We start from the raw sequence: 10,443 nt of genomic DNA, 5'->3' as shown, positions 1-10,443 counted from the left end.
GAGGCGGGCCCTGCGGCTGACTTCAGGAAACAATTTGCACGTGAACCAATCCAAAGTCCAAGGACAAAGACAGACGAAACCGCGAGCCAATTGCAAGGCTCTGGAACACCAGGAGCGGTTCCGGAGGAGAGGCGGAGGCGAGGGCTGAAGCCTGGCCAATGACAAAGCGCAAGAAAGGTTGTGGGCGGAAGCGCCGACCTATCAAGCTGTTGGGCGCCGGAAGAGGCTGGACCTAAGATGGCGGCGCCCACGGGTGCCAGGAAGAGCTGCTCATGTCGGGGAACGGAGCGGTGTGGGGTCGCGTGCGAAGCCGCCTCCGCGCCTTCCCCGATCGCCTGGCGGCCTGTGGGGCCGAGGTGCGGAGCCGTCAGGCGGGGCAGGAAGGGCCGCGCGGGGCGGGGTGCGGGCTGGCGGGGTGGTGGTGACTGGGGAGCGGCGGCGGGGTCTGCCCGGGTGACTGGCGGGCGTGGGGGCCGCTGCGACCCTCGCTCGTCCCCGTCCCGCCCCCAGGCCGCGGCCTACGGCAGGTGCGTGCAGGCGTCCATGGCCCCGGGCGGCCGCTTGAGAAAGGATCTGTGCGCGCAGGAGTTCGAGGCCTTACGGAGCTGCTTCGTTGCCGCGGTAGGTGGGCGCCGGCCCCGCCCGGGGAACAGACCCTGGGAGGCTGGGACCCACGTGCCCGCGCGGGACCTCCGGCTTCCTTTCCTTCTGGGTGCGGTGCTGGGCGCCAGCACGTGCTTCAGACGCGGCACACCCTCCATCAGCCGGTGCGACCCCCGGCGCCACGGAGCTCGCGTGCCCGTGTCCGTCAGGTTGGGGGAACACCACTCTCAACGTGTACCCGCCAGTGCCTAGTAACCCTTTGCGGGACTGTTGCTGGTGGGGGGTCCCGGCCCCTGCTGTCTTAGTTTCTCTGTGTTTAGGCCCCACGTGTGTGTTGTGCGTGGGCAGTTACAACCGGGTACCCCCGACCCCCCCCCTTCCTTTCGACTACCCCATTTCACAGAGGGTGAAAGGAGAAAAAACGAGTGTATCTTAGGTTTGTTGTCATAACCAAGGTTACAGAGGCTGAGAAGTCCCCCACCCAGCCGCGCTGGTTGGTTCTCACTGGTGCAGAAGCGGGGTGTGGTGACAACAGTGTGTTCCTTCTCTTGGCTCTGGACTCAGTTCTGCCTCTAACCGTTCCGTAGCAGGTGGTTTCTGTTTCTGAGCTGTGGCGTTTTCTGATCCTCATCTGATCAAATGGTATGCCACTGAAAATAGGCACTGTGCACAAGTAAAGATTTATGGTGTTGTGTTTATGCATTTATTATAAAGGATGGGGAGGAAGTAGGGTTGGAAGAGACCCACACCTGACCAAGGGAGAGGAGCTCTCTGGGGAACCGAGATGGGAGTTCCAGTCTCTCAAGAGGAGGGTGTGGAGACTGCCTGTAATGAGGCTTTAACACAGGGTTTTGAGCTGGTGCCCAAGGTGTCATGGCCTTGGGTGCCCCTCACTCAGTGGGTTTGGGGTGGGCCACGATGCCAGTGGTCAGCTCTGTTCGCCAGAGCTGCTGATCTCGAGAACTGGACCCGAGAGGGGGCAGTTGGGTCAGCCTGGCAGAATTCAGGGAATCCAAGGATGTTCCAGGATGGCTGAGAATGCGTGGGCTATCCCTCATTTCCTGGAGGGCTCAGAGAACTCCTTGCACCTTCCTTGCCATCATTGTGGCTGGGACGTGTGACCTCAGCCCTTGTCACCAACCTCTGATCCGGCGTGTGCCCTTCACCCAAGCTGCATGTGTTCCTTGGATTTGCTTCCTGCCTCTTGGCAGCTTCCCTGCTTTACTTAGAGTGTTCCCTCGGGGAGGGGACAAACTTTCATTCTGTGGTCGCTGGTTGGAAGGATTCACATGTGAGATAAAGATCACACACTTCTGGCCATGCTAGGCTTTTCTCTACCGCCTGTGGTTAGTCAGGAATCACCCATTACAGGTATCTGGTCATCTGTGATTCCTTACGCTCCTTTGTCCTGCCCCCGGGAGCATGTCGCTGCCTCTCGTGCCATTTTCCGCTGAGGGTGACCTAACTGCAGGCCCTGGGCACTGGAAGCTCAGAACAGGGAACCTGGGGGTTTCTCACCTAAGAACACAAGCCGGTGAACCCATTTTTGCCCACTCTGCCTGGACCCTGAGCCTCCACGGGGCTGAACGAGGAGGCAGAGGGCTCTGGGCGCCACTTCCAGCTCCGTCCCTGGGAGCCCTGTCCCTAGGCAAGTGTTTCAGCATCTCTGACCTCAGAGTTTCCTCTAGAAGGGGGAAAACTAAACGTAACTCGTTGGTGGCCCTGCACAGTGCCTGGCACAGGTGGGCATGGCTTTGAGGCCACAGAGCAGGTTGAGCTCCGTGGCCTGTGGAGGTGGGAGCAGAGACCCAGCCCCAGGGGCCCCCTGCTGCACATCCACGGCCAGGCTCTTTGTAAGTTATTTGCCAGAAGATGGCATTTGGTGTGGTAGTTTTCTTAGTTTAGAGCCACGTCTAACTTGAAAACCCATTCAGACAAAGAACTTTCTCTTCCAGGCCAAGAAGACCCTGACAGGAGGCCGTTAGGAAGGACTGCGAGCTCCACTCCACGTCCCCGGGTGTGTGGTACTGATGGCTCCGAGGGGCAAATGTCTAAAACCTCAAAAGCTCTTGGGGCTAAAAGGACTGGAAACACGTTAGGCGAGTGCGGGCAGAGGGGAATGGGTTTTCCAGCCTTGCTCATTTAAGGATTTGGGGGAGAATAAGATGCAGTGAACCCACAATAAAGACCAGATCAGATGCTGCAAGATCTATTTTGTCGTCTGCAGGGTGAGCGCGTGGGCCATAGAACACCCTGCCTCTCGAGTCTCATTTTTTAAAGAATTCTCACCCAAGGCCTGTCGTCTGAGTCTAGCGAGGCCTCTAGAAGTAACTACCGATTTACAGCACGGACCAAAGAGAGAAGAGCGACACCATGAGGGAAAGGTCCCCGCTGTAGGAATCTGATACCGGTGGTTTTTTCAGACTTGGAGAGGAAAAAAGGCAGGGGTTGCTCTTCCAGACTAAGGCATGAGTCGAGGGAGGGTCCGGTTCAGGAACTCAGTAGTGAGACCCTCCCCATGGGGTCGCCTCCCCACCCTTCTGCAGCCTCTGGAGTCCAAGCCCAAGCCCATCCCTGCCAGGCTCCTGCTGGCTCTGGTTCCGCCTGTCATCCTGAGATTAAGGTTAGGCCGCAGCAGCGCCCCTCCCAACCTGCACACGCGCAGTCCGGGGAGACCTGGCAGGACCCTGGTGCCATGGCCTGAAGATTCCAAGGTCCTGAGTACCGCCTGCTGGGCACGTGGGGACTGTGCTCCCAGAGCCCCCTCCCCGGGGTGTGGAGGTCACACTGTCCTCTGGCTCCATCCAGGCCCTGGCGTCCCAGAGCCTCGTGCCAGGGCACCCTCGCCCTGAGCCCTGGAGCTGTTTCCTCTTGTAAACGCTCCTCCAGAATCAGCCCGACTTTTCCCCAGGTGGTGAAACCCCCTCATCTCCTGAGACATCATCCCAGTGAAATGCAGTTCCCAGGGTGGCCTCGGAGGGGAGCCACATGCCGTTCAAGGGCTTCAGGGCTGTTAGAAACTGTCCCGCTGGGCAGAGTCACATTTCACAGTCAACACTGGAATTCAGGACCAGACACCGATGACACGACCCCCATCCCTGCCGGGGGGGACGGACCCACGGATAGGCTGAAGGCCGGCGGGAGGAGTGGGCCTCCCCACTTTGGCGTCCACCTGGACCTGGTATCTATGCCCAGCAAGTGCTTCCGGCCTGAGGATGGCCTTCTCTTCCTGATCCTTCGTGACCTTTGACAGCCTGCTGGCTAGAGCTTCCAGCATCTCTGCTGGGCACAGGTGCTCTGGCCCCTTCCAGAACTGTCCCGCCGAGTGCTCTCTCCTGCCATCCCTTCAGACTCCAGTTCATGGAGGCAGGTGAAGCCGCCACCCCACGTCTCAAGCCTAGGGCTGCGGACGTGGTCCACTGACCGGGCCAGGCCGCTCACCACACACTGAACTCACCTCGCAGGCCTCCCCAGGTCCCCTCCCCAAACTCAGTCTGTCTTCAAGACTGTATTTATTGAAGGGAATTCAACCAAGTTGTGTCAGGATGCAGGAAAGATGGTCTCTGCTGCTTCTGCAGCTGTGTCACCATGTGGAAGTCACCCCGTGCGGCTCTGTACTCTCTGCCTGTCTTGACCTTGGGCCGAGAGCTCAGCTGCACCAGTGGAGGCAGTACACAGCCTCGGCCTTGGCTTATTCCTACCCCGGTCTGGGCTCAGTGGCCCTGCTCTCGAACAGGAGCGTGGATAGGGTGCTGTCCCAGTCACCCAGGCCAGCATGGCCCCGTGTCTGCCAAGTGTAGCTGCCAGCACAGAAGATCGCCCACTGGTGGCCCAGTGTGCTGCTCTGGCTGGGACCCCTGGCCATACCTGCCAGCCATGGGACCCAGATGGAGGAGTGGTCTGTGGTCAGAAAGCAAAGCACTGTCCCAGGGCCCTTCCCAGCTCCCTGCATTACTGGTAATGGTGACCCCACCCAGAGGTCTGCCCAGATTCTGGGGAAGATTCGGGTTCCTTTCCCAAGGGGCTGCCGGCTGGGGAGGGAAGTGGAGCTGAAAGCCAGGAGGAGAGAACAAGCATTAACTGGGACAGAGGACCCTGAGTGTCAGGGTGTGTGGGGATGGCAGGCGGCAGCAGAGGCCCTGCACTGCTGCTCTCACCCTGGGCTCGGGCCGCCCTGCTCTAAGGAAGAAGTTATCTTGGCAGAAGGAGCAGGAGGGTGGTGTGACCTCCAGAGGACACGAACACTGGGTCAAGGTAAGACATTCAGGTAAAGAGGACTGGAAACAAAGTCCCACTACAAGACCTTAACGAATGGAGTTCCAACCTGAGGGAAACTTCCACTGAGCACAGTTTGTTTGGAATTGCTTTTAGTTAAGAATGGAGGGTGGGAAGCACTGAGACCCGGCCCCCTTTCACAGAGCTTCCTTCTATGTGAGCAGTGCCCGGGGTTCATGGGGAATCAGCTTGGCCTCCAGAAAATTCCACTCCTTTTATTACTCATTTCTAGTCTTCAAGATGACACAGAAATTACAGTAAACAATAAAAACCATTTCAAAAGGCGCAGGGGAAGAGAGTGACCTGGGGCCGAGGCTGGAGCTGCCACATGCCCTGGGCACCCCTGGCCAGTGGTCAGCGAGTGGCCCACCCATGGACCCCTCGGGGGCAGGGTCTGGAGCTGCCCCTACCCCCAGAGGGGGAGCGAGGCACACACAGCACAAAGCAGGTGAAGGCCCCGGGCTTGCAGTGGGACAGCCTGGCATACTTTCCGGGTCACCTGCTGACCAGCCTCAGGGGTCGGGGGTGACCATCGGCCTTTCTGCCCCTTGAGAACAAAGTACAGCACGAAACACCACAACCCTCCCAACAGATGAGCAGGTGCCAGGGGTGCAGACTCGGGAGAAGCTGCCCTGGAAGAAGTGAGAAGCAGCCTCTGCCGGCTGTGTACTCCCACCCCCACACCTGCAGGTCTGGCACCCAGCTGAGGCTCCGAGCACGTGTCACTGTGGGGTTTGACGGTCATGGCTTATGTCTGTGGTATGGGGTCCTCTGGGTGATTCACCTCCGCACCAACCGCACTAACCAGATATCAGTGGTGTGTTGTTACTTTTTAAATCTCACAACCACTCGATTGGGAGACCAGAGTATGCAGAGCAGAGCTCCAGGGCAGAAGCAGTTGGACTCACAGGCCTGCCCAGCCTCTGAGACTTGAAGCAGCATTTGCTGTGAAGAAGGGTAAAGGCAGAAGCATTTCCTCAGGTTTTGTACGACACAGAGAACATCAATAAAGAAGGTTCAGGGTAACAATACCCGTGTGGCCGGTGGTGGGTCACGTTTCCTGGGTCTCAGCGAGTGGCTATTTCTCCTTGAGGCCACCTTTTCTCCCAGTGGCCTCAGGGAGCCGAGTCACCGGGAAGTGTAAGAGGAGAGAGGGACGGCAAAGCCGGTTTGGAAGCAGGGTGCAGCTGGACAGCTGTCAGACTCCACCCTGGGCCTGACTTCCAGGACTTCGTGCCCACCGTGGTCCAGGTTCACCGGCTGACAGGGAGCACTATGGCCTTAATGGGGCTCAGGGCTCCTCCAGGGCCCTGGGCAGCTGTTTGATCTGTCGGCCTGGGACCACTCGCAGGGCGCCCCCCGCGGCCTGGTGCAGCTGGGTCTCCAGGGCGCTGCGGAGGTCATTGACCTGCACGTCAGGCAGGGGGTTGAAGCTGATGATGACCCCGTCCTTTGGGGCTGGCCCTGCCTCTGCACGAGGAGCCACGTCCCGCCGTCTCCTCCGAAGGTCAGAGCCGGCCTGGACTTTCAGGTCCCGGTTGGGTTTGGCGTTGTCTGGCTTCTGATCCCCCAGCATGGCTGGTTTGGGCCCGAGCTCAGGGTCCGGCCTCTGCTCGGGCTCTTGGATGGCGGCGTCCTCCCTCGGAGCGGGCACGTGCTCCTTCCTCGCCTCCTCATGACCACCCTGCTGCCCGCCCTGCCCTCCGGCAGAGACAGCCCGTTGTTCCGGCTGATGTAACACGGCTTGGGCCCGAGGGGCTGCTCCCCCCGACCTGCTGGACAGGCCTCCGGGTGCCCGGTCTTGGCTTGCTTGCTGGAACTTTACCTGAGGGGCCCCAACTGCTGCCCCCGCCCCCAGCACATCTGCCTCCTGAGCGTCTGCGCCAGTGGCTGCCTCCTCCTTTCCAGACTTCTTCCTTTCGTGGGAGCCTCCACCAAAGACATTCCGACTCTGCCGGGGGACGTCTCCAGCGCCGTGCTGCTCTGGGATCCCGGGTGCCCTGGCGGGGTCCAGCACAGGGACCCGCTCCTGCACGCCAGCGTCCACAGCCTCGGGCACAGCGCCCTGCCAGCCTTCCCTCGGCTCAGCCTGGGCTGCCCGGGGCTGCAGGTCAGCGCCGCCAGGGGGCGCAGCCGGGGCTCTACCCAAGGCCCCCTCGGGCTTCTCCACAGAGTGTTGGCTGTGCCCCTGGGGAGGAGCGGGGGGACGCCCAGGAGCACCGGGCACAGCTCCCAAAGGCTGTTGTGGGGGACGCTCTGCCATCCCCACGGCGTGGGCCTCCTGCTCCTTACCTCTGGGCCCGGCCACCCCCAGCTCAGGCTGCACGTCCGCTGCAAATGAAGTCAGTCACCGGTTTAGCCACAGAAGTGAGCAGAAGCTACCAATGCAGGGACTAAAAGAACCCAGCTTGCCCGCAATCAAGGAACAAGAAACACGGCTTAAATGTGCCCAGCAGGACTCTAGGCATGGAGCCACAGACCCAACTGCGCAGGGACCCCCGGGCACTCTGGTGTTGGTGCATTAAGTGACAACCCCTCTTCCCCGAGCAGACGCAGCAACTGTCCCCTGCCCTGCAGGCCCGGCCCCCTCCCCCTGCCGCCTCCCCTGGACTTGCCGTCCTCGCCGTCCTGGCCGTCCTGCCTCTGCTGGTGGATCTCCTTATGCTGCTCTTCGATCACTGCAAGCAGCTTCTCCTGCTGGTCCAGGAGGCGCTTCTGCTGCACCTGCTGTTCCTTAATCACTTGCAACAGAACGGCATGGTCCAGCATCTCCGCCCGGCCAGCTTCTGGAGTTTGGAAAACACACGCAGTCAGAGCCTGAAGGCTGCAAAGGTGCTCTGCTGGGCCGAGGGTGACATGATGCATGCAGCAATGCCAACGTGGCCTGTGGGCCCCTCCCCGGGACACCACCCCCGGGCGTTCCTCTCCACCCGGCTGAGCTGGCGCCCAGGCCACCCTGGGGCACAGCCATCGCCTCTCTCCAGCGACCAGACACCCTTCCTACTGCTTCACTCCCACAGCGGCTCAGGGGTTATGAGAGCCAAGGGAGAGGTCACGCGCCATAACCACAGTGATGGTGATCTGGGCTGGGTGACCTGAACTATGAACTACTCTAAAAAAGAACATCAGTGCTTTAAGAAAATTTCCTCCAAGGTGAAAATTTTAAAAACAAACAGAACCATCTTCCTCTTCAGCAGAGACAAGAGCTGGGACCTCAGTGAGATGGGGGCTGTGACAGTTTTCCCACTGGCCCCACCTCCCCCAGGAAGCTGGCTGCAGCTGGCACGGGAGGAGCGCCAGGTGAGCTAGGGGCAGGCCGGGTGCAGCAGGTGTGTGTAGGAGGGCCCCGCACAGACTGTGGACCAAGAGGAGGCTCTGAGGCTGGACACCTTGGGTGCGGAGAGCTCACACTGCACTACAAACACCTCAGCGCTGGGTCAGTTCTTTACAGCCAGCAATCTGGGTTTAAGTAACTTTTACAACACGTATGTCTTTAAACAGGAAGCTTTGAAAGATGATGTAACTGTACAGGTTGTCAGATGTAAAAGCTCAAATCCAAAGAAAGAAGAACATTTTGTGAGTGGTGAGAGCTAACACCCCAGTGAGGGCCCCGAGTGCCGGGCACACGCAGATGTGCTTTTGGCTTGTCCTCCCCAGCGGCAACCTGTGACCCGCCAGAATAGGGTGGGGTTGGCCTTCTGTCAGGGACTGCCATGGCTTCTCCCCTGCAGAGGCCGGTGCCAGGACGTGCAGGCGGGCAGGCCCATGAAGAACATGCTGAGGCCGACCACAGGGAGGACAGGTCCCTTGGCCAGCCCAGGCACTCCAGCCCCCTGCTCCCCACCAGGCACACATCCAGACACCCTAAGGTGACCAAGATGCCTGCCTGAGAAAGCCCATGTTCTGTGGATTGGCTCGTGGCTCCGCACACCCCCTTTAGACAAGGGATGTGCACAATGCCATCCCACAGGGTTCTAGACCAGCTCCCTTGGCCATGGCCATGCTGTCACCCTGGGTGCCCGTGGCTCATGACCACCTAATGGTCCCACGTGCTGCCAATACCACCTGTCCCCAGGGAGGGTTCCTGAGGAGCAAGCCCCCTGCCTCACTGGCTCCTCAGAGGACCAGCCCTGGACTGAGGCTGGAGGAGGGGGGAAGTGCGCCATGTCCAGCCAGAAGCAACATGGGACAGACGTGAAGCAGAGTGGAGGTGACAAACTGAGCCCCCAGCCAGAGCCCCGCATGTGGCTCTGGGTTCCTGCCCGGCCCACCAGGACCACGGGGACCAGGCTCGTGGATGGGATGAGAGCTGCACGGATATTAACATACACGCAGAGCACATTAATACCAGGCCATGCACATGGTGGAAGTCACACACAGGCCCCGCCCCGTCTCTGGGGGAGCCCAGGCGCTCACAGGCTGCACCTGGCTGTCCTCTGGTGACAGTGGAGCCCCAGCAGGGCTAAGAGGGACCAGGGTGTCTGTACAAGAAGGGAGTGGGCTGGGGCATCAGGGGGACCCCACCTGAGGGGCTGTGGCTGAGCCGGGGTGGGGGGCAGACCGTGTGTGGCTCCCGGTCTCCGCCTCATGCGCCCCATGTGAGGCGCTACTGGATGCGGGGCCCACACCATCTGCTCCCGCGTCTCTAAACCCCCCCAGACGCATTCACTGTGAAGCTCCTCCCGACTCCTACCTGCCACCATCTTTCTGATTTCAGCTGTGCGTCCCATTGAGAGGCGTTTGGAGAAAGGCAGAATAGGAAACCATGAAAGTTCTTTTCAGAAACGAAAAAGTCAAAGAATCAAACAGGCTTAGGTAACAGATTATAAGGACCGGGACCAGTAAACAGACTGAAACCAAAGACAAAGTAACATGCGGAATTCCCACGGCTCCCGAGCTGCAGGAAACCCCAGGACCCTTGGCTCTACCTTCCTAGCCTTGGTGTGCAGAGGCTCGGCTCGCATCCCTGCGCAGTACTCTGGGCCAGCTATCCCGAGGCTGCAGGATCCGCTGGGAAGCAGCTCATGGGGCAGCAAGGCATGAGCATCCCATGAACCCACCCAAGTCTGCTGTACCACCATCCCCACGCACAGACCAAGACTCCCAGAGCACAGAATGAAACACCCAGGGGCCGTTCTGTGGACACTGCTACAAAATATGGTGACACCGCGGTGACTCAGATTGGGCGGGGACCAAAGAAACCAGGATGGGTGATCATTCGCTGGGACGGCCGCCACCACCTCTAGTGCAGGGGCAGTGCCCATCCAGGTGGGCCCACGAGGAGGGTAGTCAAAAGCCAAGAGCTGGGAGCACCCCAAAATGGGCATGAAGGTATGGAGGAGGATGCAGAGCAAGTTTTGTTCACTGGAGAGAAAAGATAAGATGAGCTTTCGCTTTGGGACAGGTGCTGGGTCTTCACTGCAGGTGGACACAAATGTCCCCCCCTCTCCCCCACCCCTGCCCCAGCTAAGAAGAAGGGGTGGGAGCCACTGCCACAGGGTTGGGGGGAGCTAAGACAGCAGTGAGTCACCAGCCCTCCCACCCTCACTAATGCCCCCACACCGG

At 60.0% G+C, this 10,443-nt stretch overlaps 2 protein-coding genes across 7 annotated transcripts in view; one reads left to right on the top strand and one right to left on the bottom strand.

Annotated features, from left to right (window-relative positions):
- The first annotated feature begins 196 nt into the window (after positions 1 to 196).
- On the top strand, positions 197 to 2,811 carry NDUFAF8 (NADH:ubiquinone oxidoreductase complex assembly factor 8). Its single transcript, XM_057535449.1, has 3 exons — positions 197 to 356; positions 511 to 621; positions 2,559 to 2,811. The coding sequence occupies exons 1-3, from the start codon at positions 273 to 275 to the stop codon at positions 2,586 to 2,588; spliced, it is 225 nt and encodes a 74-aa protein (XP_057391432.1). The 5' UTR covers positions 197 to 272; the 3' UTR covers positions 2,589 to 2,811.
- Positions 2,812 to 5,078: 2,267 nt separating this feature from the next.
- SLC38A10 (solute carrier family 38 member 10) overlaps positions 5,079 to 10,443 on the bottom strand; it is a 41,548-nt gene continuing 36,183 nt past the window's right edge. For 3 of the 6 annotated variants that reach the window (XM_007185845.2, XM_007185849.3, XM_007185846.3), the window contains exons 15-17: positions 9,572 to 9,595; positions 7,494 to 7,664; positions 5,079 to 7,209 (exon numbers count right to left, since the gene is read on the bottom strand). In XM_007185845.2, the coding sequence (XP_007185907.2) occupies positions 6,170 to 7,209; positions 7,494 to 7,664; positions 9,572 to 9,595 (1,235 nt within the window). In that variant the 3' untranslated portion in view covers positions 5,079 to 6,169. The remainder of the gene's footprint in view (positions 7,210 to 7,493; positions 7,665 to 9,571; positions 9,596 to 10,443) is intronic. The other 3 variants (XM_007185847.3, XM_057535444.1, XM_007185848.3) reach the window with 1 other exon arrangement.

This window comes from Balaenoptera acutorostrata, chromosome 20, assembly GCF_949987535.1.
Source record: "Balaenoptera acutorostrata chromosome 20, mBalAcu1.1, whole genome shotgun sequence".
Classification (NCBI taxonomy): domain Eukaryota; kingdom Metazoa; phylum Chordata; class Mammalia; order Artiodactyla; family Balaenopteridae; genus Balaenoptera; species Balaenoptera acutorostrata.
The sequence above is the reverse complement of the archived record's forward strand: the minus strand, read 5'-3'. Positions and strand labels throughout refer to the sequence as shown.